Source organism: Sprattus sprattus (assembly GCF_963457725.1).
Source record: "Sprattus sprattus genome assembly, chromosome: 11".
Classification (NCBI taxonomy): Eukaryota; Metazoa; Chordata; class Actinopteri; order Clupeiformes; family Clupeidae; genus Sprattus; species Sprattus sprattus.
The window spans coordinates 12,743,101-12,768,558 of NC_137909.1; the positions used below are offsets into that span (position 1 = coordinate 12,743,101).

The following is a 25,458-nucleotide window of genomic DNA, read 5'->3' on the forward strand; positions in this document are numbered from 1 at the left end:
AGACCTGAACAGTGCAAAGTTCTCCCTAACATCTTTGTTGGTCTCTCCCCTCACATTGTTTCCTACTTAGCTGTCACCACTTAGACTACCTGTAAAAGGAATATGGTGTTTTGTCAGGTTCACACACTGAAATGTGCAGTTGCTGCATAGGGTTTTCTTTGCTCTGACTAAATAAAAATAATCATAATCCTGTCTATTATCAATGCCTTGATAATTGGATCCAGGAATGATAAAAATGGCTATGGAATGCACAACTATGGCTGTGCTCTTGGTGTTAGTCTCCATTTCAATCTCATTTCCCACATACACACTTGACATGAAAAAGTCCTGTGGATTTATGTAGAAATGTGTGCAAATTAAGAGGCTACTCAGAGGCAACATTCAGACTCATGGCTGCAGTCTGAGTGGATGGACCCAGTGGGAGAGAGCTTGACAGAGGGAGCATCTGTTTTGACCGATATTTGAGGTGTATTGACAAGCAGATGGCAGCTTCATACAGGACTGGAATTCAGTTCAAGGGCACAATGATTGATGAGGATGCGAGGAAGTCTAATGTAACATTTAGTCCAAACCACAAACAGCCTACGGGCTGAATTATAAGTTGCCTTTTTTCCCAAGGACTACTGAAGCTTGTATACATGGTGACACATAAATAAGCCAGTGATAAAAGAACTGTTCCAGTGGCAGTCAATATTGACTGTGGTGAATGTAATGAGTACCTGTGGGCTGTATAATTCTAGGTATTATTCCCCTTTGCATGTATAGGTCTTCATGAATACCATTGTAAGTAAACTAATGGCAGTAACCTACACAGAGCGTGAGATATAGATGCTAAATGCTCATTAAATCTCTGAATACATCAAAAAGATGTTGAAATGAAAGTCATTAAAAACTAGTGACAACACTCCAAGGTCTGTTATTTGACTAGGTTTTTATTTTTATTTTTTTTATAACGCTCATTCACATTCAGGCAAAATTCTTAATATTCTGAAACAGAAGGGGGAATATTAGAACTATCAACCGCCTTCACCTGTACTGCCGCCTCCTGGACGGCCGTGTCCCCGGTGCAGAAGACGGTGCTATAAACGAGCCAGCATCTTATGAGCCCCACACTCAATGCACAAGAGCTGCGAGTGGAGAAAGGGATGGCAACGCGAATACCCAAACTGTTCCTCCTTCTGGGGCTGTTTTTGTCGGGGACCGTGGCGGCTGGAGGAAACCGAGCGGGACCTGTGCATGACGAGGACCGGGAGAAGGAGACCGACACGGAAAGCCCGTGCGAAGTTAAAACCGTGACCGTATCTACCCTGCCTGTGCTCAGGGAGAACGAGTTCAGTTTCACCGGTGGTGGTGGCTCGGGAAACGTGGCCGGAGGGGAATCCCGACTACTGTTGTTTGTTCGGACTGACCTACCGGGAAGAATATCTGTGCTGGATGATCTGGACAACACTGCGCTCCCGTATTTCACGTTAGGTAAGATGTCATTACCCCGTGCCCACGGCTTTCTTTCAACTGACCCTCCACATGAACGCGACAACAATTTCAATTTTTACCAGACTGTCAAGAGAACTGCAGAGATAGCTTGTGCTTTTCGCCAGTGTGATTATGATATTTGTTGTTGTCACTAATGTTAGAATTTAATTAATCTTCATATGTGAAAAGCTAGTCCTAACTAAACTGTGTGGTAATGTCCGCATACATTTCGCGGGATTTTGAAGGAAACATTTCAGCCACTTCGTATCATTTTGTTTCACGGCAGCATGAGAGAACACACCACGAGTGTTCTGATTAAATGATAAAACACCAGCATTGGCAAACAGCATTACATTCGACGAAGAGACCAAACATGTAAGTTGTACGTGTACACGTGTGAGACAGGCTTTTAAAGAGATGGGACTAACGTTACCGGATTAGTATAATTACTTACTGCTTTTAATTAATTCAGCTTGGCGTGTTTAATGTGAACAACTTCTGCTGTGCGTATTCCAAACCCAAAAGCATCCAACCGAAGGCCCTTTGAGTTCAGCTAATATGCTACGAATGCAAACGAGTGCTTTGGTTGGCTGTCTCAGAAGTCTCGAGTTCAGGGTCGGTTCTTTGAGCAGAGGTTATGTTTTGGGCATTTTAGAGGCGCTTAACCCGAAACGGTCAGTTTTCCCCCGGACTCTAAAGTGAAAAAAATTTCATCAACACACACAATTTATTATCAGGACATGTTTATTAAGAAAACTTTATTTCCTAATAGTTTTCATAGAAAATCGCTTGTGAGTTTGTCAACAGTATGTATATATAACAGAAGGCCTATGGGTTCCTACTGATTATAAGCATGCATGTCGCATAAATACATACAACTCACATAAAATAAAATGAGCTTGGTTTGTACCCAGTTTATCAAACACTCACCCCTCATTTGACTCCACACTTTCGGCATACTAAGTGCCCCCCAGTCACAGTTATGGCCATAGTTTCAGTACTGTGAACTGTAAATATTGAGGGTTAAAAGGCTGGCCGTCTGGCAGGCAAGCACTGTTTTTTTTTGAGAGGTAGCTGTCAGAGAATTAAATTAATGTTCTATAGTTGCCCTGATATAGCCACTTATGAATAATATATGCTTTTGTATTTCCAGAGCCCGAAGCGGTTTCACTCACTTTGTAAACAGCAACAGAGCCATAAACCTGTGGACCATTAAACACTGTGGCTGGCTTCTGGGGAGTAAGACCTACTTCAGCAGTGGTTCCCCATCAGCCTTCAGGCCTATCAAAGCCATCATTCAACTTTACAGTCCTTTAATCTTCAAAACCGATTGAAGATTAAACTCGGTGCCTCTTAAATTTTAGCCTAATTAAATCTCCCAGCAAGATTACGGGATATTTCCCTTTCATGTGATGCAAAGCGAAGCTGGTGGCTTCACTGATGTCAACCACTGTGCCCTAGCATTGCTTTTTGCCATGGACTAGATGAAGGCCCGAATCTGCTGTTTCATATTTCTCTGCCTCTCTGGCTGACCGACTGCAGGCTAGTCGAAGCTCAGGCCATATGCTTGTAAATCACTTTCTTTTTCTCATTAAAGACACGTGTCTGAGTTTGAGTCATGGTTGTCTCCGTCCTGCTGTCCAGCCATCCAGCACATCTTCTGCACTCTTCCCCATTACTCTCCACCTTTGTCAGGGAGGATCGCTTTTGTCACCATGGCACGACAGAGGGTTAGCAGCGCCTCAGATAATTTACTGCAGAGGGGAGGGATAAGACACAGCCAGGGCTTAAAGGCCTTTTGAAGCTGTTATGAGAGAGAGAGAGAGAGAGAGAGAGAGAGAGAGAGAGACAGAGAGAGAGACAGACAGAGAGAAGGATGCATTCAACCTGAACTGTCTGTGAACATTTGTTTGCTGTCCTTCAGTGGAGGTGTGGAACATCGACCGGGCATCCAGTCTTAGTTCAGTCATAGTCCCTTCAAATGACAACACGTACTTCAGTCACAGTCATTGTGTGTGTGCGTGTGTGTGTGTGTTGTGTGTATTTGTGCGTTTTCCTTATGGCTTTCCGGCTTTAGTGAACCCAGGTTTATGATTGGCAGAGTGGGGGTGTAATCCAGGCTGTACAGTGGCCCTACTTCTCCCGGCAGGTCCCCAGTCTGCTGTCACTTGGGCCACCTGAATGTGTAATCAGCATGGTGGTTAGAGTGTGCCAGAGTGACCCAGTCAGAGGCCCACACACTCCATGAAGTATTTAGCTGCCTGCCTCCCTGCCTGCCTTCCTCTGGCTGGAAGATCGGGTTGACGGAGCCCCATCGTAACGGAGCAAAGAGTGTTTCATGACGCAAGGTGTCAAAGGGAATGTTAAAAGGGTTTTGTATGCACTCCAGCCCGATAGAGGTTTTTAACTGCAATCTGGGAGAGAAGCGCTTTAAAAAGCACTTGAAGCACGCGGTTCCTGTGTTCTCTCTTTTTTTTTTCTCTCCACCCTGCATCATCTTTCGGTCGTGTTTGTTCTCCCCAAGGGCTGCGGATTCAGCCCTGTGTGCTCAGAAGCACAACAGGAGAGGCCGCGTTTTCCCTCTCCGCTGGCTTTTAGAGGGGGAAAACAGCTCGGCACTGACACCCCAGGAGGTGTGATTGCTGCGGCTGGCTCGCACCACACAGTGTGCTCTCTCGCGTAAAAGCAGATGAGAATAAAATGCCAGCCCTGCAGACCACGCAGTATATGAGTATCAGAGAGTAGCCCCAGAGGAAAAGGGAGAGAGACAGAGAGAAATGGATAGATGGATGGATGGATGGGTCGAGGGAGGGAAGGAAAAAGGAGGGGGGGTGGAAGAGGGAAGTGTGCACGCACAGAGAGAGAGAGAGGGGCATGGATGGATGGATGTAAGAATGCAGGGAGGGAGAGGAAGAGAGAGAGGATGGAAAAGAGAGAGAGAGAGAGAGAGAGAGAGCATACTGACCACTGCTTAACCACACGGCCCCAGTCTGTAGTCTGAGACATGATTTATGGCCAGAGATGTGTGGAGAGCAGAGAGGCCAGCGAAAGCTCTGCAGGACTGCTGCACAAGTTGAGCTCGTTTTGCATGATGGCCTCCCTCTATCTGTTTTTTGTGCGGCACAGGGCCACAACCAGCCTTAACTCCTCAAGTACCGCAGGCTCAGGGGACGTGCCCACAGCAAGTACCTGCTGGGGAGCTTAGTCTGATTTATCTCTACAAATGGACATATTTTCTTGGAAAGGATTGTATCACTTGCCTTAAGGTCTCGATGTCCATACTCCTCTATGGTCTGAAAGGCATGTATGGTTCTCTCCTTTATTTGCTGTATGTTCTGTGTGTCTCGTGAAGGATTCTCCTAATGAAATGTAAAAGTGATTGATTTGGTTACACTCACCTTGATAAGATTGGCTCCCATCTGTCTGTAAGAGGTTATATGTGCCTGTCAATCATGTTTGACCTTCCAGTCAGGGCATTACAGAAGCATTGCACATCTCCACAGCACACACGATTCCTACAGTAACTTATCAGTCTGGGGCTGACCGTTTGAACTCCACTGTCTCAGTCTCACACACACAGACACACACACACGCACATACACACGCACATACACACACACACACACGCACACACAAACACAAACACAAACACACACACACACACACACACACACACACACACACAAAGGCTCAAAAACACACACTCATGCACACACACATAGATACACACATACACATACAGTGTTTGGTCAGCTGGTGTTGCGAAGGTGAAGGGAACAGTAAGTACAAATAAATATGAATAAATGCATACAAAAAAGTAAATACAAAGTAAAAACCTAGTCATGTCCACAGGCAAGAGTGTGTGTGTGAGTGCGAGAGAGAGAGAGTGTGTGTGTGTGCACGCATACAAGCACAGTCTCACCATCCTCTCTGCCAAGCACTGCTGTACATTTCAATCACCCGTCAGATTTTTGCTGTTCTGTTTATGGGGAGCGGTATGAAAAGGGCAAAGGTCATGCTAGGTCACGCTTCACTGCGGCGCTGGGGCGCTGGGGCTGTGTTCTCCATCAGGCCTTTCAGCTGTCTCCGGTCATCTCAAGCACCCTGCCAATGATCGCCTGGGCCTCCATACATTTTAATGGGCCTGAACTCAGATGACTCTAGCAGTTATTATAAACTGGGTTTGCAGGTTATTTCTAAAGTATTTATTTTGATTGTACTTATAATGGAAAAATACATCTTGATTTCAGCAAGTTGCTATTGCAGTGTGCAGGTACAGTTCTACCGATGAAACCTGATAGTGACAGACTTAAAGGTGCAGTCCACGATTCTAATCCAATAAACTCTTTGTCAAATCCAGCTAATTGTTCTTTACGGTCCTCTGGCTCTCCATTCAGTGTGTGCACTTAAAAAGAAATATATATACAGTATATACGTATGTACAGCCTTGGGTCTGTAAATGGGAAACAAACATAGTGTCTCGGATCAAGCCATAAACAATTCCAGCCAATCTACACATTGACTCAGGAGCGTGGAAGGGAGAGGTGTAATTTTATTCGTGGAGCTCAAATATTAACAAGATTTTGCCAGAATCACTGACTCCATCTTTACGCAGTCTTAGCTATGAGGTTAAAGGCCCTTAGTTTGAGCCTCAGACAGGACTGGTTTGATTATTATTCTTAGACCTCACTGCTCATTGGGAATAATGGAGTCTGCCCCATTACCATTGGAGCTGTGTAGCGTGTGATACCTGGAAGAGGATGTGAATTAATCCAAAGGGACACCAATGAGGGTGGATTCAATCATGTCATGATTGGGGAGTAAATTAGTGCCAGAAGATGCATCCATGCACTGACTAGAATTCACATAATATTATTCTCAACCTGTTATTCTCAGATTGAAGTGCTGTTTTTGAATGTTCAGATCTGCAGCAGTGCTGAAAGGGCTTTGTCTTTTTTTCCATCGCTTTTTCTGAGGGGTCTTAAGGCATAGCATTTTGTGATCCTAAAATAGCTTAAAATATTCCTTTGGTCGGGGAAAAAGAGTACGAAGAGTTACTTTTATCTTTTTGTTCATCTGTGATTACCCTTTGGAAAGACAAAACGAAAAAAAAAAATCTGTTGCCGTCTTTCTGACATTCTAAGCTCAGGGCTTTTTCTGCGTGCCAGTTTTCATCCTCAGTCACAACTACATTACTGGACAAAGCAATGCAGAAAGCAGCATCAAATCCTCTGATGTGCATTGGTAGGGACTTTGTTCTTTGTCTGACATACATTGACAGTTTCTGCCTCCATGGTGCCTACCTCTGTAAAAGCAAGCTCCTTGCATGCGTTGAAAGACTTTATGTGAATCAGTCAAAAACCTCAGAAAAAAACCTAATCTATAGTGTTTGTGTGTGTGCACTCATGTTAGATGCTGACTGTTCTTCGCGGCAACACGTGTAAACCGGTTATAGTAACAGGTGTGAACCCCTTAGTGAAACTGTCCCACTTCGCTGAAGTGAAAGAAAATACATATTGGTACTGCTTCAGAATAACCATAACCTGGTGAGAATCTACTGTCTAGTCTTAAGTTAAGAAACGGTGTTGCCTTACAAAACACAATTATCCTTAAATATCCTCACCGATCTGAGTGGGCATGCCAGTGGTCAGCTGTCCAGCTGCTTCAGGCTTTAGTGCTTCTATTAAAGTCCGGCCCAGTTCTGCGTGGCCATGCTTGGAGACATGCTGCAGCAAAGATGGATCTCTTCTAATGATACACAGGCTTTCTCGTGCTACTCAGATTGCAGCTGAGCACAGAACCAGGTCAGACCAAGGTCCGGAAATCATAGCTGGTTCAGTTGGAGAGAGTACTGACCTCTGGGCCATCGTCTAAGAACACATGTGCACTGTTGAGTAAGGCCTGAAGCACATACCCTCAGCTACACAGCTCTGCAATTATGTGTGTGAGCATCAGTGTAATCAAGTGTAATTTACGTCCATTTGCAGCAGACAGCGGGACGGTAGCAGGGCTAACACACAGAGGGGCACTCTTTATTTCTCTGTTTGACAACCCTAGGTAGTCTGAGTCAGGTCTCCCTTCACCAGACCTCCATCAGCTTATTTAAGTGTACTTTGGAACCAGTGGGCCCTACCCAGATAGTGCTTGACTCTAGAGGATCTGGTCGCTCTCTTATCTCCACATCCACATCAAAATGAAAGCAAACCCAGCCTTTTTTTTTGTTGTGGTAGCTATTGTTGTTTTTTTCCCACTCTGCCTCGATGGGTCCGCAATCTGACAGTCAGTGTGGCTTTGATGGATTTCTATAGGGTATTGTTAGTTGTGGCTTATTGTATAATGCATTGCGCCTCCCCGGCAGTAGCTGTCTCGCCCTCAGCTCTGTGTTTTGTAGAATTGTCTTTATCACAACTTCAATTTACAGCTAAGGATTAGAGAGCTGGCCTGACTCATCCTTATCGCATCTTCTGGATGCCTCTGGAAAGCAAGTCGCTCCGGCTGCCATTCTGTTTCCTTTGCGGATTAAGGAACTTTTCATTTGGAAAGTTAACTTAAGGGGGAGCGAGCAGGGGAGAATATTAACATGGCATTGGTTTATTAAAAGTCATTCCCTTGCGCTTGCTTGTTTAAGGCCCTGTGTACGGAGGATGTAAGGAGTCTGTGTACATCCTCCTTCGTAGCAGGTTAACAGCTATCCATCAAGGCGACTGTGTATTAGATTCACTTTTCAAATAGAAACGGTGGTAAGGAAGTGCTTAATAAGAGGAACTTATTGAAAATCAGAGATTGGTGTGTATTTTGAGCAAGCTTATTACTGCTGCATTTTTTTTTTTCTGTCTGGTGCATCAAATTATGAGAACCAGACATGACGGAGGGTTTCATGCGGAGAGCTGGAGGTCTATTATTGAGCTGTTGAAAATGGATGGACTATTTTAGTTCTGATGGTTAGAAAGGGGATCAAAAGAATTGAGAAGGAGGAGAAAGAAGAGGTTTGGTTCATGAGTAGGTGTGGAGCAAGGACGCTGGCGCTTTGATGTAAACTCTGCGTCTGAAGACAGCTTTTGATTGATCACAACGCCAATTTGAACCTCCACCTCAGATGTGGAATTAATTTCAGCAGCCTGCGCTCCATCGATAGCCCTTTGATTGGTGTTATTGTTTTTCTCTTCCTCCTCGTCTCCCCGGTTCCCACTCTCCCACTCTCCAAGACCGGCAGATTGAGTTGCCAGCATCTGGCTGCCGAAATAATGTGACACGGTTGAGCGTGTCAGGTGATTGTGTTTTTGAAGAACTTCAGTGCATCACTCTTCTCGGAGTTCCAGAGCTTTCATGACTTTGTTTGAGAAAGTTCTGGAACTTTATACGCTTTGGGTTAGTTCTGGAATCTGGGCTGAATTCCTTTGCCTGAAGCTGAGAGGAGAAGGAGGCACCAGCAGTGGAACTAGGCTCCCTGCCTTGCAGTTGGAGCTGTCACATCACACCCATCACACCTGTCACTGCCTGACTCTCTGCTCGTCCAATCTTGTCACTTTTATGCACGCTTCACATCGCACATTGGAAACCATGTCATTATCTCCGCTCATATTGACATCCTTCATCAAAAGAGGGCCGCCTTGTCCAGCAAATCAGAATGCCACAGAAATTATGTACTTCAAGCCTTTTATTTTATTTCAGCACCGATTTGAGAGAGTCTGAAGAATAACAATGTTTTCATTCTTGTCTGTCCAACCTTCAGTGCTGTAATTACCACAATTCATTTGACAGTCATTCCGTGCCTCCACAAGATATTTTTGACAGGTTCTGAGGAAATATGGTTGTGCGCAAAATCGAAGGTTTTCCAAAAAACAGTCCTCTTTGGGCAAGCTGAAGTACTGTTTCTCTTTGCCATTGCAGGTGTTGTTTACGTGTGTGTGCATGTTTGTGTGTGTGTATGAGTGCAGAAGTGACTTGTGTTGGTTGTTCACTCGCTCCGGTGTTCAGAATTATAATCCGTCAGAATAAAAAAAAAGAGTAAAATGTAAATCACACTACCGCATCCCTCACAGTTTCCCACTGAAACCCATAATATGAGTGCAGTACACCCCCTCTCCCCTCCCCCCACATGAAGACAGCTTTTGCACTACATATATGCTGACGTGGAGCTTGTTCTGTTGAGGTGCTGACAACTCTGTGCCTGATGTGTGTCCCCCATGGGAGAGTCATTGGCGTCAAGGACTCCAGAAGCCTCTCCAGCTGGCCTTGTGGGGTCACCTGGCTCCTGTGCTCTCAGGCCCCAAGCAAAGTTGTGCTTTCTGTTTTTTCTCCTGCTCCATATACTGTATATTTATCCTCTCTAAAGTCATTTCCAGAAAGACAATGGAGAAGTGCTTAGCATGTAGTTTTGCCATACTCAAACTAATTTGCTGGAGACGGAGGGCTTTGAATGTAGTTTCCCCAGATTCAAACTAGTCTACAAAAAAGTTCTTGCTAAACAGTCGAGGAGGAATTGGTTCTGACTCAAATTCAGGATTCATACTTTTGAAGTGAATGCATGTGCATCAAAGATGGCCCGGCAGCATCTCCTGCTAGATGTGTGTGTGTGTGTGTGTGTAGCAGTAGTACAGGAAGCTTTGGAGGATGAAAGAGAGCCAGTCAGTCCTGCTATGGGCGTCAAAGTGGGTCGTTGGTCAGCCTGAAGTGTGTGTGTGCTGTTTGTGTGTGTGTGCTGTTTGAAGGTGACCTCCCAGCGGCTCCTTTTAACTGCTTTCTCCAAACTGCTGAGTGAGGGGGTTAAAATATACCCACACACAAATATTAACACACACACACACACAAACACAGACACAATTGCTTACCACAATAGGCACAGACTTTCTCAGAGGGTCATGGAAGCATGCTTAACCGACCTCTGATTTGTCTTCATTTCAGTCTCAACATTTCACTCAGACACTACATTTGAGAAGCAATTTGCGACCTGAGCTGTTCATGCTCCTTCATCAGTACTAAAGATGAAATCAGGCCTTTATATACACAATTTACACGAGTCCTTTGGTCATCAACAGGCAATCTGGCCAGCACTGTAAATGTGTGCCTCTGTAGCCTTGCTCTCATTAACCATAAACACTAGCCCTGTGATTACTCTGGCTTATACTCGTTGACTGCCTTCAATTATTGCTGGTTTATGAAAGTAATTGATGAAAGTAATGAATCCCCTTAGTGGAGAGAAAAAATAAATACATCTAAGGTATTAAATCTGACTTGGAATGATGGAAAAAAAGTAGTAACAAACTAACAAACCTTAAAACAACAACAAAATGTTTGTCATCTCTCCTGTATCAGGCCATACCAATCCGTCACATTTTCCTACAGAGAACTGTTTAAACCAGAAGGTAAATTCTTAACCCAGGAAAAAGCTCCCTTTAAAGTGAAAACAGACCAGATTATGTACAGGGGGCTATACGTGGTTTTACTGAGTTAACTCTCAGAGAAGGTGGTAAACTTACTAATACGAGAGCCCTATGGATTTTTGATTTGCTAGGAGAATAAAGGTTTGCAAGCCTGTTGGTGGTGGTGGTCCGTCTCAGGGTCCGATGAGCAGTTGTTGGTCATCCTTGAGCCTAGGGTAAACAAGGACAACGTTGTGGTTGACTACTGTCTAAACAGGGTGACTGTCCTGACCTCGCCGTCGACTTCCACATCTCTGACCTCTGCAATGCGGACGATATCCTGCTATTTGCCATACTCCTGGACATCCTGGACGAGGCTCTTAAAACTTGCAGTGCGGAAGCTTTCTTCCCTGGGCATTGCCATCAGCTAGGCGAAGATGAAACAACGTAGAAGGGCCTGTACATCAGTAATGTGAAATGAAAAGGTTCTTCACTACACATATATTCTGCCATCTGTGCTCCCCATACTCATTGTTTTTTTGGTTTGCCATTGAGTTTTAATTGATTGTGTATCAGGTGACCTCATGCAACAACATTCTCTTAAATTTCCTCATATTATTCTGGTAAGAGAAAAAATAAGAGAAATCCAGATACACCAAATGTTCTTAACTATCCACATATACTCTTACCCTAGTGGGCTAAATGATGAATTCCACTTGACCATGAATTGGTGTGGCCTATTGTTATTAGCAGAGGAAACGACAGCCTAAATACTCGATAAGGGCAGGGCAGTACAAATGTAATGATCCAATAATTATAATTAGTCTAAAACAGAAATAATCTAAATTTGATTTAATGGTAATCGTGCATTTTTTTGTGTTCCTCACATTTAAAACATGTTTCCTCGCATTGGAGAAACAATTTGGGGACTGAAAATAAGATGTTTTCTATTTTTTATCTTAGTCAGAGTGCTCTAAGCTCTTTTGTGTCTTTTTGGGTGTGTAAGTGTGTGTTTGAAAGTGTGTATGTCTGTGTTTTTGTAATTGTCTGCTGGCCGAACATAGTGTCATTGTTTTGTTTAGTTACCATTGCAGCAATTTCCCACCTTGATGCCAGGGTTACGAGTTTCTGATAAATGTCAGAAACCAGGTAATCTTTGGGAATATTGTTGATTCTCCATGTCCACTGCGCCTTAACACACACACACAGTCATCAACACATACACACACACACACACACACACACACCACATATTCTCTGTTTCTCTCTTTCTTGCTTGCTCCCCCAGGCCCATGTACACATGCATACATTTAACACATTTACATGCACGCACACACACGCACACACACACACACACACACACACACTCTTATTCTTACATGCACACAGTTCTTGCTTCTCTATTTCTTTCTCCCACTCACTCACACTCATTGTCTCTCACTCACACACACACACACACACACAGAGTCGAACATCCCCAGGCATACTGTAACTTATTACTATGCAGCACATACACTCCCACCTGAATCCTCTGCTGAATTTTCACTCAGGTATTTGTCTTGCAGAAGCTTAACTTTGATCCCGCTCCAATTATCCAGCGCAGTGTTAGCGTGAGCCCCGTAATGCTCAGGGTCTCGGAGGCCACGTATGTTTGGAGTGGCCCGTGAGCAGCTGTCAAGACCATCTATGCTAATTCACCCAAGTCTCCCATTAACAGCTCCTTCTTAATGTTCCCACGTGACCAAGAGCACAGGACCATAAGGAAAAAGGCGTCTGTTTATTTGTAATGCAGCTCCATCCATATTTATTATGTGTGTCCTTCATTCAGCCCTGTACTTTGCTTAAGGTGTTGTGCTCAGGTGTGTGTGTGTGTGTGTGTGTGTGTGTGTGTGTGTGTGTGTGTGTGTGTGTGTGTGTGTGTGTGTGTGTGTGTGTGTGTGAGTGAGTGAGTTTGAGCGTGTGAATTTGCTTTTGCCATTACATGGACTGGAACTGGGTGTTGATGTACACACACACACACACACACACACACAAACACACACTTACCACACTTTTTTAAATATTTACTTTATTTGTCATTGTCACAAAAACAACGAGACAGACGAGGCCGCATCAGACAGCTAAAAACTTAAGTTCCTGTGGACATTAACTGCCACAGCTAAAACATAATAAATAACAAATAATAAATAGATAAATAAATATCCCTGGGTTAATAAAAAAAAGCAGTGTATATACACTTTTGCATATTCTCTAGTGTCGTTTTTGGGTCATCAGGAGCTTCCAAGCTGTCGCCCTGTAAACCTCCTCAGGGTTCTCTGTCATGTCTTCGACTCGCTGTGTGCCACTGGCCCGGGCTCTACCACCAGGCTGCCTGCTGTTGTGTGGAGTAAGCGGGTGGCGCCACCCCTCTCCTCGCAGCGTGATCCGTCTTATCCCAGATGCTGGGTTGGATGAGGATCTGATGACAAGGATGGCCGGCGCACTAATCCTAATTCACTGTCATGTTCAGGGGAGCCACATTTCTGGATGGCCACAGCCTGCCAGCTGCAAGCCCTCTGAGGAAAGTCATTTGTACAGAGATGAATTTCCGTCTTCTAAGCATGCATGTGATTGGCAGTGCTTTTGAGATATTCAACATGCCACAAATGTTGCTGCAGCCATATCAAAGAGGTCTGTTATGAGTTCAATCAACTTCAATTTTATATAGCGCTTTTCTAGATAATCAAAGACGCTTTACAGATCAGTCCGGTCCAGTCCATTCATTCAGACAGTCATACCAGTGGTGGTAAGCTACGAGAGTAGCCACAGCTGCCCTGGGGCAGACTGACGGAGTTTGTGTGTTTGTGTGTGCGTTCCTGTGTACTGGTGTGTGTCTGTGTGCTCAAAGGCCATCACTATCTAACCATGTGAGGGGTGGTGTTGTCAGCATCCTGCTCCTTCCTGCTTGTGTGTGTGCTTTCTTCAGACTCCAGCAGTTCAGTGATTTCCTAGCTCAGCCCACTCTAAAGGCAGTTTCATGGTGTTTTGCTGACAGTGCCAGGCCTCTGCAGGGTCGGTGGTTACTCTACCTGCACGTATCACAAGGCACAACAAAAACCCTGTGGTCTTGTTAGGATCAGGATTTTCACAGGGCTGTCGGTTGAGTAACTTGATCTTTTTTGGGGGCTCAGCATAGTTATTCTCTCCTAGTCCTCTCCCATTTATGTAGCCATTTGGCATTAGCTTGATATACTTTGGTTGGAGACATCAACGTCTTTAGCATATTCAGCTGAATGCACCATCTACAGACACTCAATATGTCTTATTTTTTTTTTTTTTTTTACTAACTCCACCTCCCACCTGCTTGGCGTTGGTGTTCAGAGTGTGCAATGAACTAATCAATTCAACATAGACACTCTCTCTCTCTCTCATTCGTTATTTGTATCTCTCTCTCTCTCTCTCTCACAGCGGTGTGTCTTCTTCTCCGCTATCAAGAGGCAACTTCCTGCTCTCTAAACAGCATCTGTGGGAGCTTTGATTTGAATGGGCATCGAAGCACAAGGCAAACTGTCTAAGCGAGGGCAGCGGCGATTAGATTTCTGCTGGGATGTTTCCCAGCAGAGCCCACAGTTTTGTGAGGCAGAGGAGGGAGAAATGATGCCAGACAGTTTTACATTTATCTTTTGATTTATTCAGGACAGGACGAGTCAGAATATGCGATGAAGTGAAATGTGTTTAAAAAAAAAAAAAAAAAAAAAAGAATTGTGTGGTGAATTCTTCAACTGGATTGGATTCAGTCAGAAATTGAAAAGTGGGTGATTCTGGCCCAGGTTTGGCTCAGTTCTGGCCCGGCAGAAGTCAAAGAGAGTGAAAATGAAAGGAAAACAAAAGCACAAGTCAGGCAGGTAACGAGACAGACGTGTACAGCTCTTCTGTAGCGCAACCATCCCAAAATAATTCCGTTACGGCCTACCTTTGACCTGTGCTTGGCTCAGTTCTGGCCCGACAGCAGATGCTCAATTAAATATAGATATCCCGATTCTGTTCCCGCCGAAACGCCAGTTTGTCCAACATCCCTGGCCACCCCCGTCCCCCTCCAGCGGCCACCGCTGGCGATCTTGGCTGCGAGTCGCCAACAGATGTCTGTATTTATTGTTGTCCCCAGGCTAGGAACATCTGTGATTTTTGACAGCAGAGTTTGTATTTGCCTCCAACAAATGAGCTTGAGGGGGAGGGTCAGCTCAGACACACACACACTGGACACCCTTTCCTTTTACTTTAGGATTCACTTTTTTTTTTCTCAATCCCTCGCTCTGCTGTCAGTGAAAATAAATCAAATCCGGCTAATAGGAAAATAAATTCAGGCATTTCTGCTACTGGGGCCTGTTTATTAAGTAGCTTGGCAGCTGAGTTGTGTCTGCGTCTGTCAGAAGAGAAGAAAGCGCTTTCATAAATTGCGCAAAATAAAAGGCTGTGTGTGTCGGCATCCCCTGTCAGAGTCCCGGTAATTTATAGGGGATTCATGACGGATCATACCATGTCTTGCACCTCATTATCTTCCTGGCTTGCCACCGTGCTCCCTCTTATGTGGGCAGTTCAACACTGTTGGCTTGAATCTGCTCTGAATTAGCACTGTGCTAATCATGCTGTTGTGATGCTAATTGACATTGAGCTTTCCTAGCATAACTGGCATAGTGCCTTTTGTTTTAAATATCTAGCCTATTATTTCAGGAAAAGTAAGTATGCAAGTGTGTTTTTGCGAATGTGGGTTTTCCGAAAGTGTGAGTGTAACCAAACTTATTTTGCAGTGCTCAAGCTCATATAGCCAAGCTTAATTTGCCCTAATTGCCAGTGATTGGCAATAGGTGTGAGGGCATAGTATGCATATGAGCTTCAAGCAGGTTGTAGCTCAAACGAGGACATGTCTAAGAGCTTGTCTAGAAGCTTGTCATTCTAACGGCACATTTACCACACTCCTACTACTTTATGCATATGACTAGAGGAAACTGGAGAATGTGGGTTTGGGGATTCGTTTTTTCTTGTAATGTTTTTGCATATTGCTAAAGTGTTCTCTCGGGTGATTATCGTCAGACATGGCTGTTGTGAAGGGTTAAACGCGCAGCTTATTTGCAATACATGAACAACAAGCATAACAAAAACCTTGCAAATCCCTCTGATTATGCAGTGTGGGTATGAATCTGTTCATCAAGTTCAGCCTTTTAAAGCGAGGCATTTTTCAATGACAATTAAGCGGTAGGAAGGCAGGCAGGAAGGCGGGCGGATGCCGTGTTGAAGAAGAAATCTTGGCGTGGAGGCAGATCCGTCTGCAGTTGTTGATTCCTGTGTTCCTCCGCATCCCTGCAATTTGTCTCCGCTGTAGCGAAGCCCTCCCAGGAACTGGAGCATCCCCCTGGAGGATCTCCCATCACAGTGGTTCTGGGGAATAATTACTCACGGGCTGCTTAATGATCCAATTTCATATCTAAGTGTATTGAAAAGTGCTTCTCTTCTTTCTACAAAAAGCCCTGTTCACTCATTTTGCTTCAGTTATTCAGAGTGTGGGGTTACTGTTGGTACTGTGGTGCTGTGGTGAGAGCAAGGCAGAGATTAATCACTAAGGTTTGACAACACGGATACGTGCTCTTGATTCTTTCCCCAGACTTCACCCCCCCTCCTCTGAGACATGTTTTGACGTCCTCCTGTGGAGCACACTGGGGGAGGCAAAACATTTCAGATGCTCTTTGTTCTCTGGAAACCCCATTTTCAGATTATCCATTAAAGTGTCTTCTATGTCTGTCCCACTCCACTCACACCTGCAAATCTTCCTGTCATGAAACGAGCAAACTGAATCTCAACAAAAATAAAAAACAAAATGAGCTATATGTTAATTAGTGCCATGTATAATACGCTGTGTTGATTTAGTTTTTTCCTTATTTGTGCTTAAGCCTTGAGAGTGTGGGGAAGACATCTGTGTCTCCCCGGATGCTCAGCAGAACTGGGCATTTGTCTCGTCTGATTATTGATCAGATTATTTAGCATTAGTGCCGTGAAACAGGTACAGGGGTGTGGCGATGTTATAAATGGGCTTGTTTAGGGGCGCAGGGGTGGATCTCATTAGCACAGGAGCCCTGGGGGCGTTCATGGCGCATAATGCGTCAGAATTATGAGCCCTGGCCTGAGCGAGGTCACTGCTGCAGGGTCATGCTAATAGAGGAGCGGCCATGCTAATGGAGCAGGGTTATGCTAATAGAAATCTAGCAGCAGCAGCGAGAGCTCAGGTTATTTGTGGATCTGGATCCAAGTCAGGTTAAGATGGTGAAATTTTACCTTGTGCATGTTTACTTTTTTTTCTTGTTTTCAATTTTGATTGGTTTTATTTGAAAAGCACTTCATATCTGTATTCAGAAGCGACCCTGTTATGAAGTGGTTTAGATGTGTAGACAGCAAAATATCCACAGGAAGAAAGAAGCAGGGCTCTCTGAGCTTATCAGTGTACCCCAGCAAGCAGGAAATAAACAATTAGCGCACGCTCATCTGAAGTGGTCTTATCGTCTCATTGTCTCCACAGCCTCACTCCTCTCTCATTTGCAGGAATTCAATCAATAGCACATATCGTTTTTCTTCTTCTTCCACAAAACTGTGTGTGTGTGTGTGTGTGTGTGTGTGTGTGTGTGTGTGTGTGTGTGTGTGTGTGTGTGTGTGTGTGTGTGTGTGTGTGTGTGTGTGTGAGACCAAAAGGAAGGGAGAGATCACCAACCGCTTCACAGAGACAAGCGAAGCTGTTCACTGATATAACGTCAGTATCAGTCATATGACCACCACTGCATGTCTTCTCTTTCCTGAGATCCTTAATTCAGACTGAGTGTTCCAGAGCTACATGAGAGGAACTGACAGGGCCCTCCATGAGGATGTGCAATTTGCCAGGCTGCTTTGTTGAGCAGATCTATAGTTAGAAAGCCTTGTTCCTGTCACAGATTTTGTGAGTGTCATTAACCGCACGCTTCACAGCGATAACGAGCCCCACACTGTGTTCCTTGCTCCCTCCCCTCCGGGCTGGCAGTGGGGTTTGTTGCTGCTCACGTCAAGAACAACACTCTTGTCTCTTCTCTCCTGCCCAATCATTTCGTTTGTCAGGAGGCATTTGAGGCAGTCAGATGAATCTGTGTGCTATTGATTGTGTGACAGTAAAAAGGTTGTATTACCTCAAGCGGTCAGTGACTAATGGCCCTTAAGTAATAGGATCAAAATCCCTTAGATGACAAATATTTTTAGTTCATTGATTCGTGTGGCTACAATGATACGCCCACAGGAAAGTCAAGAGAGGCTGTGGCCCATGGATGATGCAATGGCTATCACAAAGTTATGGTTTGGAGTGTGGTGGCGCCATTTTAAAAATACCAGGGGGGTGGGGTCTTACTAACTTACTAACTTACTTACTTACTTACTTACTTACTTGGTCCTCTTTGTGCCTATTGGCACATAAGGCCATCACCCTGGAACGCCACTCTTGTCTCTCGGTTGCTAATTTGTGTACTTGGCTCCAGGTGCAGCCAAAAGTATTTCCCTCTGACAAGATCTCCATGTTGCCTCTTTTTCTCTGTCCATCTGGAGTCCATCTCATGGCCATCCGTAACTGTGGCATCTTGGCCCATTCTCTGGACATGTCCAATCCATTGCTATTGCCTGCATTTGATCACTGTAGATATTGCAGTGGTGTTGGTTTTTTCAATATAGCTCCTGTTAGGGTGTGATGTTTTTACATTTAAAGCATCCAGTCTGGTTCACATCCAGCTTGTTAGTGATGGATGGTGTGACCTTCCAAGATTCTGCACTGTATAGAAGTACTCCAAGAGCATTGTGCTTGAAGATCTTGTGTTTAGAGACTTCAATATGTTTCTTAGTGCTGCAAAAGCTCCTCTTGCTTTGCTGATTGTCTGTGTCACATCCAGATTGTTTATCTATTTCCTCTACTTGTGTGTTTTCTGAAGTCAGGGGTGCTTCCTTGGTAGGATGGATCATTCCGAGTCCCTCCAAGTCGTGTCCTTCAGAGGCTAGGTAGAGTCCTTCCTAGCACTCGGAGAACAAACAAAGGAACAGTCTAGCAAGTGTGCAGGTGTGTGTCATTACTAGGGGTGTGCAAAAAAAATCGATTCACATTCGTATCGCGATTCAAGTGCTTCCGATTCAGAATCGATTCATAGAATTCCACCTTTTTTAAAAAAATTTTTTTAAATGAACGTTCTTTTTGGCTTCGCAAACTGTGTAGTAGGCTAACGTTACGGTTTGAGTGATGGTGAGCGCGATATGGCGAAATGGTTGATAAAAAGCTTCTGAATAGAAAGTTTACCTTTAAAAGTTGATGTGCAAAAGAAGCGAGCTTCACTGTTGTCTGAAAATGTCAACAGGCAGCTGGCTGAAAGCACAGAAGTAGTAGGCTTACCTTTTATTGGTAACCTAACTGTTACGGTTCATTGTTTTTGAAATAAGAGGCCTGACTTCTATGTTCACAGCAAACTTGAAAAAAAGAAAATATTAAGCCATGGTTTAACTGCACTATAGGCTGAGTCTGAAATGTGCACTTTATCATTTTATTTTGTACCGCCCTGTTTGGCAATGTCAAGTCAAGTCATTTTATTGTGTCTCCCAGGGGAGAAATTTGTTTGGATCTGGGTAATAGCTGCATCACATCAGTACGAAATAACATACAACATACAACCAGTTCATCACATGGGCAAGACAAATCCACGAAAACGATCAGTAAAAACTATTGGACAAACAGTGCAAAATTGTTGTACATAGTGTTGTGCAAACAAACATTCATGTGCAAAAATAGCAATCTGTAAATTCCCACACTCCTGTGCAAATAGCAATCACACCAAACACTCAGCACTTCATCCTGACCAAACTGCTCCTCCATTCGTATCCATACCTATGCAACAATAGCAATAGCAATTCCACCAGGCATACGATCAACATCCATTCTGGTCTCATTCATTCATCCTTGCATACTCATCTACCAGATCCTGTTCCCTGTGCATACAGTTATCCCTCCCCCCACTCCCCATATAGTCCTATCTACCTATACATTACTCCATCTCGTACATACATTCAACTGTCAAATAAAATAAAAACATTGCATAAAGCAAGCCAATCCACTTTTCCATGATAAGAGCATTAAAATAAAATTTGCGATTAATTAATTTGCGATGTATCGCGATTCATTTTGAGTTAACTATGACAAAAATGCGATTAATCACGATCGTTTGACAGCACTTACATTTACATACTGTGAATCAATTTTTTTCAGTCGAGAATTGTTTTTGAATCAAAAATCGATTTTGAATCGAATCGTGAGCCTAAAAATCGGTATCGAATCGAATCGTGACATTTTCTGAATCGTGCACCCCTAGTCATTACAAAGGTCCCACTTTCAAATGCAGAGTATACTGCATCCTTTAATTCTCTGAATGAAGGACTTTGTCCTTTGCAGAATTCAAAGGATTCTAGACATCTGAACAGTCCTTTGTTGACTTTAAGAAACACCCTGTGTCTGTTATTAAACATCAATGCCCAATGTTGTTCCGCATTTACTTGGTCATGTCTGGGTTAATCAGCTATGACAGATCTGCCGATTTTGTATGAACGTATGTATCTTTTTTTTATTTATTTTTTTTTAGATTAATGCCATGTGGTCAGCATAATCTAGGTCTTTTAAACTCTGGAAATGTCCATTTAATACATCTTTTTTTCTATAGATGCCACTTTTTTCATCATCTAGTCTGTACATATGCAGAAGAAAATTGGTGGTAGGATGCACCCCTGTCTTAACTCCACTTCTGATAGAAAACTGGTCTGTCAAGGTTGTTACTTGAGCTCTAAAGTCTGTGTATAGCATTTTAGTAATTAAGATGATCTTGTTTTAGCTATTCCATAATATGTTAGTATTAATTCATTTTAAGTGCTGCTGTATACATACTGTCAAAGTCAACAAAATGCATAGTGGTGTTCTATTCATTGGATTGGATAGTTTGCCTTAAAGTGAAAGTCTGATCTGCACATGAACAACGTTTTTGAAAGCCTTCTTGTTCTTTCCAAAGCACTCTGTCAATGTCTGATGTTATGCTGTCAAGGATTCTGTCATGGTTAGGAGTGCTATTCCTCTCCAGTTGTTACAGCTTGATAGATCTCTGTTGTTTGGCAGCTTTATGATTAACCCAACATTCCAGTCTGATGGCACTTTCTCTGTCTCCCATATTCTCTGCAGTATGGTAGTAAGAACTTATTAAAATGAAATCAACATTTCAAAATCAAATGTTTAAGGTGTTCAAGTGTCTTCTGGTTTCAACATTTTTGGATGGAGTCTATCTACCTCTACCTCTATCTTTGTTTGTTGTTTCCTCTACATTAGGTGATAGAATATTTATATCTAAAGTTGGGTCTGTTACTTCAAAGTCAGCTTCGGTCAGAAGATCTTTTCTCTATGAGATCTGTTTTCTCTTTTGAGATCTGTTTTCTTCTTCTTTTGACAGAATTCCGCCTGTCTTATCTCATATTGGTTGGTCATTGGATGTGTATTCACAAGACAGTGTCTTTATTCATTTATAAAGTGTTGCCATGTCTTGTTTTTCAGCAGCGGTTTCCACTTCATCAACCAGTTTGTCTATGTATGCTCTCTTATCTACTTTGAAATGTGTTGTTGTAAGTGGTTCTTTTATTCTTAGTGATCTTGTTTGAAGGATTTTCACTTTGACTTTTCTTTCTTTCTTTCATCTATTGTCTGTTTCCAGGTATTATTTGAGGACCTTAAACATTACAGATAGTAGGTACTAGAGCTTGATCGAAGCTGTCAATATCAAGTTTCTACTCATTTTGTAGTACGTTGAATTTATTACGTTCTATTTGGAACAAGTTCTTTACTGGTGATTCTTTAGATTTTGCTAGAACATATTGCAGCTTTCTCTGACTTCCTTTCTTTGCCTTACTAAGGTTTAAGATAATCCTTCCAATTACTAGATTGTGATCGCTTCCAACTTCTGGAATCCTATTAGCATGCAGATCTCCATCTTCTTCATTCCCTGTTCTATGGATTTCTTTATGTTGAAAGATAGTTCCGCCGATAGCTAGATGGTTTACCATTCACAAATCTATGAAAGTTGCTCCTTTGAGTATTCTCTCCCACTCTTCTCTATGTCTACTTTTGCATTTGAATCCCAACAAGCAGAACATCACGTAGGGGTGTATGTTGCAGAGTTTCTCTGGGCTTGTCATCGAATATTTCTATCCTCTTCAGTTGGTTAATTAGCAGGTTTTGATGAACAGTTTGACATATTTAATGGAATTGAATCTTGCATAAAGTACATGAGTCTTATTTTATAGGTTTCCATTCCATGAAGCTTCCATGCATCCATGGCCATTGCTACTTCATGTCTGTGATTATATTCAATTCAATTCTATTCAAGCCACCTTTAGAATGGAATATGGTGTCCTAATGCAGATGCCGTTCTCGCCCCATCTGGTTTCTGATGCACAGAGCAAGTTGATTGTGTTGTTTTTAATTCCCTTGAACTGCTTGTTGTAGTTTTCCAGTTTGGTACAGAGTGCCATTCCAATAACTAATCCCCCACACTGATTTTAGCTTCTGTCATACCACTGCTGTCCTGGTCTGCATCTGTCTCAGTAGACATTTTAGTTTTAGGGTCAGTTCTGCACAGCCCCTTAGACCTGGAGCATTAGTGGTTTTCTGTTTAGGGATGTGCTTCCTTAGCCACCGTTTCTGGTTCTTTAAAGGACAGGTAGGCATTGACTCGAGGTATTGATATCAGTTACACCCCTCAAGGCCTAGACCACCATTAGGACGGTCACCTTGATGGTGATGACTGACTGTATTTTTGTTTAATTTTCTGCCTTAGTCATCCGATGTTTAAGTCCATGTCAAAGCAATTTAGTCAGGTTGCCATGCTTAGGGCTTCCATGCCAAACATGATTTTACTGTAACACTGTTGACTTCCATATACTGAGATTGCCAGCTTAGTGTCTTAAACCTGTCAAGTATGTTGGTGTAATGAGTTATATTTACCCCAAAATACATACCTATTACTCTGGTGCCTGAACTGTACTGAAGAATTATCTAGTTATTATAAACTCATGGTCATTTCAAGGTTCATTCAGCTTTTTATTTTATTTCTGTGTTTTTTTTACTGTCTTTGACCTGAACTGAATGCCCATAATGTAGGATGTCTTTGCCAAACACTTTTCTGGTTAGTACTTCAGTGTTATGAGGCTGTAAATTAAAGGCTGTAAATGAAAAGGTTATAAGTAAATGTCCAGGTCACAGAAAGGCCATAAATAGCACAAACCAAAGAGATGAATGCATTTGTACTTTTTTTTTGTATGTGCTGTGTTGAACAGAAAGCCCCACCCCCACCATTATTGTTCTTTCTTTCTCTCTCTCTCTCTTTCTTTCTTTCTTTCTTTCTTTCTTTCTTTCTTTCTTTCTCTCTTTTTCTTTCTCTCTCTTTGGTCCCCTGCAGTGTCTTGGAAGCCAGTCATTTAAAAACAGATAATCAATGATGCAAACATGCGCTGAAATTAAATTAGCGACACACACATTTTATCTTTTAATTAGTATTCTGCCTATTTCACTACTCTGTTGTGAGCAAAGCAACCAAGCATTGACACACAGTAGCAAACCTAGGTAATGTTCACTCAGAGAAAGCTATAAACTTCCTAAAAGAAGATCCCTATGGCTTTGTTTTTGCTAGGAGAATGAAGCTGCTTGAAAAAAGGACTCTTCTATTACGATGTTTACCACTTCCTCTGAGTAAACTTAGCCAGGTTTGTCACTAAACTAGGTACTTGGAATACCTCCCCCAGGCCATTTGTGTGTCATCGTTGCTGTTGTTGTTTGATGCCTGTTGAACACTGGGCATGGTGGACAGATGGGTTTGTTTTGTACATGTGTTTCTCTCTGTTAAAGGCAATCTGTTCAGACAGTAATAGGCTGTGGTCAGGAATTTGGTTTGTTAAATATAGTTGACAGTGTCCACAGTAATCTATTTTTCAAATGCAGGCAGCGAGCAGTAGAGTGTCTGTAAGCTGCTGGGATCTCTTTTGTGTTTGTTTTTTGCCCTCCGTCCTCATTTTTTGTTTGTCTTTTCCCGCTGTTCTGCCATTGCATTGAGGACATGGTCATTCTATGCAGATTTAATCTCATGGAGAGGAATTTTGGATTTAGCCCTTCACGGTAGTGCTGCCCCGGACCGCGTCAGACTCTTATGTCTTGCCCATTGTTTGAAAAAGAGCAAGAAGAAAAGGGGATTATCAAAAGCTCTTTATTAAATATTGATAATAATTCTGTGATCTGTGCAGCTGCTGAGAAGTCCTTATCTCGCTCTGTGTCTGTGTGTGTGGGTTGGTGGGTGTACGTGAGTGTGTACGTCTGTGTGTGTGTGTGTGTGTGTGTGTGTGTGTGTGTGTGTGTGTGTTTGTGTGTATGTGTGATTATGTGTGACAAGTCATTTCAGAGATGATTTGAAAATTTGTAACGCAAAAAGAACATGTTCTACTTTTTATTTTCATTATTTAATTTTTTGTTCATCTCTCACAAAATAACTCTTCACATTTTGAGTGGGGTCTCCAGAGTCACAGTCCCTGTAATGGAACAATTCCACTCGTAAAACAGCATGCCGCGTTCTTTTAAAGACAGGACAGTGTCACGGCAAAATGGTGCCCTTTACAACATTTTTTAAAGTGAACAATCTTTAAGGCATAGTGAAGGAACACATTCCAGCAGCCTCCGTGTTTGTGTTTTCGGAAAAACCCACCCTGCAACTTTGCTCACACTCTCTTTCAGCAGTTGGGGGTCACATTTTCTCATTGCTGATGGCTAAGGAAGATTAGCGGAGCTATTCTAGCTATGTGTTGTGAAAGAGCACTGATAATTCTGCTGTGATTTTTGTATTAAGGAACAGTGGTGGGTCTTTGTGATGTGTCCTGCGCTGATGTCCTGGCTCCTGCTGGCCTTATGTCCGCCGTTATCTCGCATGTCTTCAGGCGCCGCGCCCAGGAACTCTCGTTAGCCGCGGCCCGTCTCCAGCGAGCTGGCATGTGTTATTATCAGAGCCCAACACATTGCCATGGATCCCAGCTCTGCAGGCTGCAGGGGCCCGCAGGTGGCTAAGCGCCATATAACCTCCTGAAGGTTGCAGCTTCCACTGATAAAACGCCGAGCATCCACACAAGGTCTAGCCTCAAGGTCTTCTCTACAGTAAATATTCATCTTGCTCATGCGTTTAGTGCTGCACTGCACCCCCCATCCCTCCTTTTCAGAAATGTGGTGTTCACTATAAAAAAAAACACATTACGCAGAGCTGATAGTAAGCCAACTGTTTGACAGCACTCATCATATAAATAGTTTTTGGCTTGAAGTATTTTTTCTGTGTGTGTGTGACTTTTTGTCTGTGTGTGTTTGTGTATGCGTGTACCTACACAGGCTTATACATGCAGTGAGTTTGTTATAAGGCCAATTAAATTGGCTCATAGATTTTTCGTCATAAAAAATACATAAAGCATGAGGGAAGGTGGCCCGTAACTAAGCACTGTTAAGATGAAAGTTCCCTTGGGAATGTCACTCATTCTATTGATT

At 43.1% G+C, this 25,458-nt stretch overlaps 1 protein-coding gene across 1 annotated transcript in view; it reads left to right on the forward strand.

Annotated features, from left to right (window-relative positions):
* Positions 1–1,100: 1,100 nt before the first annotated feature.
* astn2 (astrotactin 2) overlaps positions 1,101–25,458 on the forward strand; it is a gene marked incomplete at its 5' end in the record, with an annotated part of 356,313 nt that continues 331,955 nt past the window's right edge. Inside the window, one exon of the mRNA XM_080847054.1 lies at positions 1,101–1,473. Coding sequence (XP_080703180.1) covers positions 1,101–1,473 — 373 coding nt within the window. The remainder of the gene's footprint in view (positions 1,474–25,458) is intronic.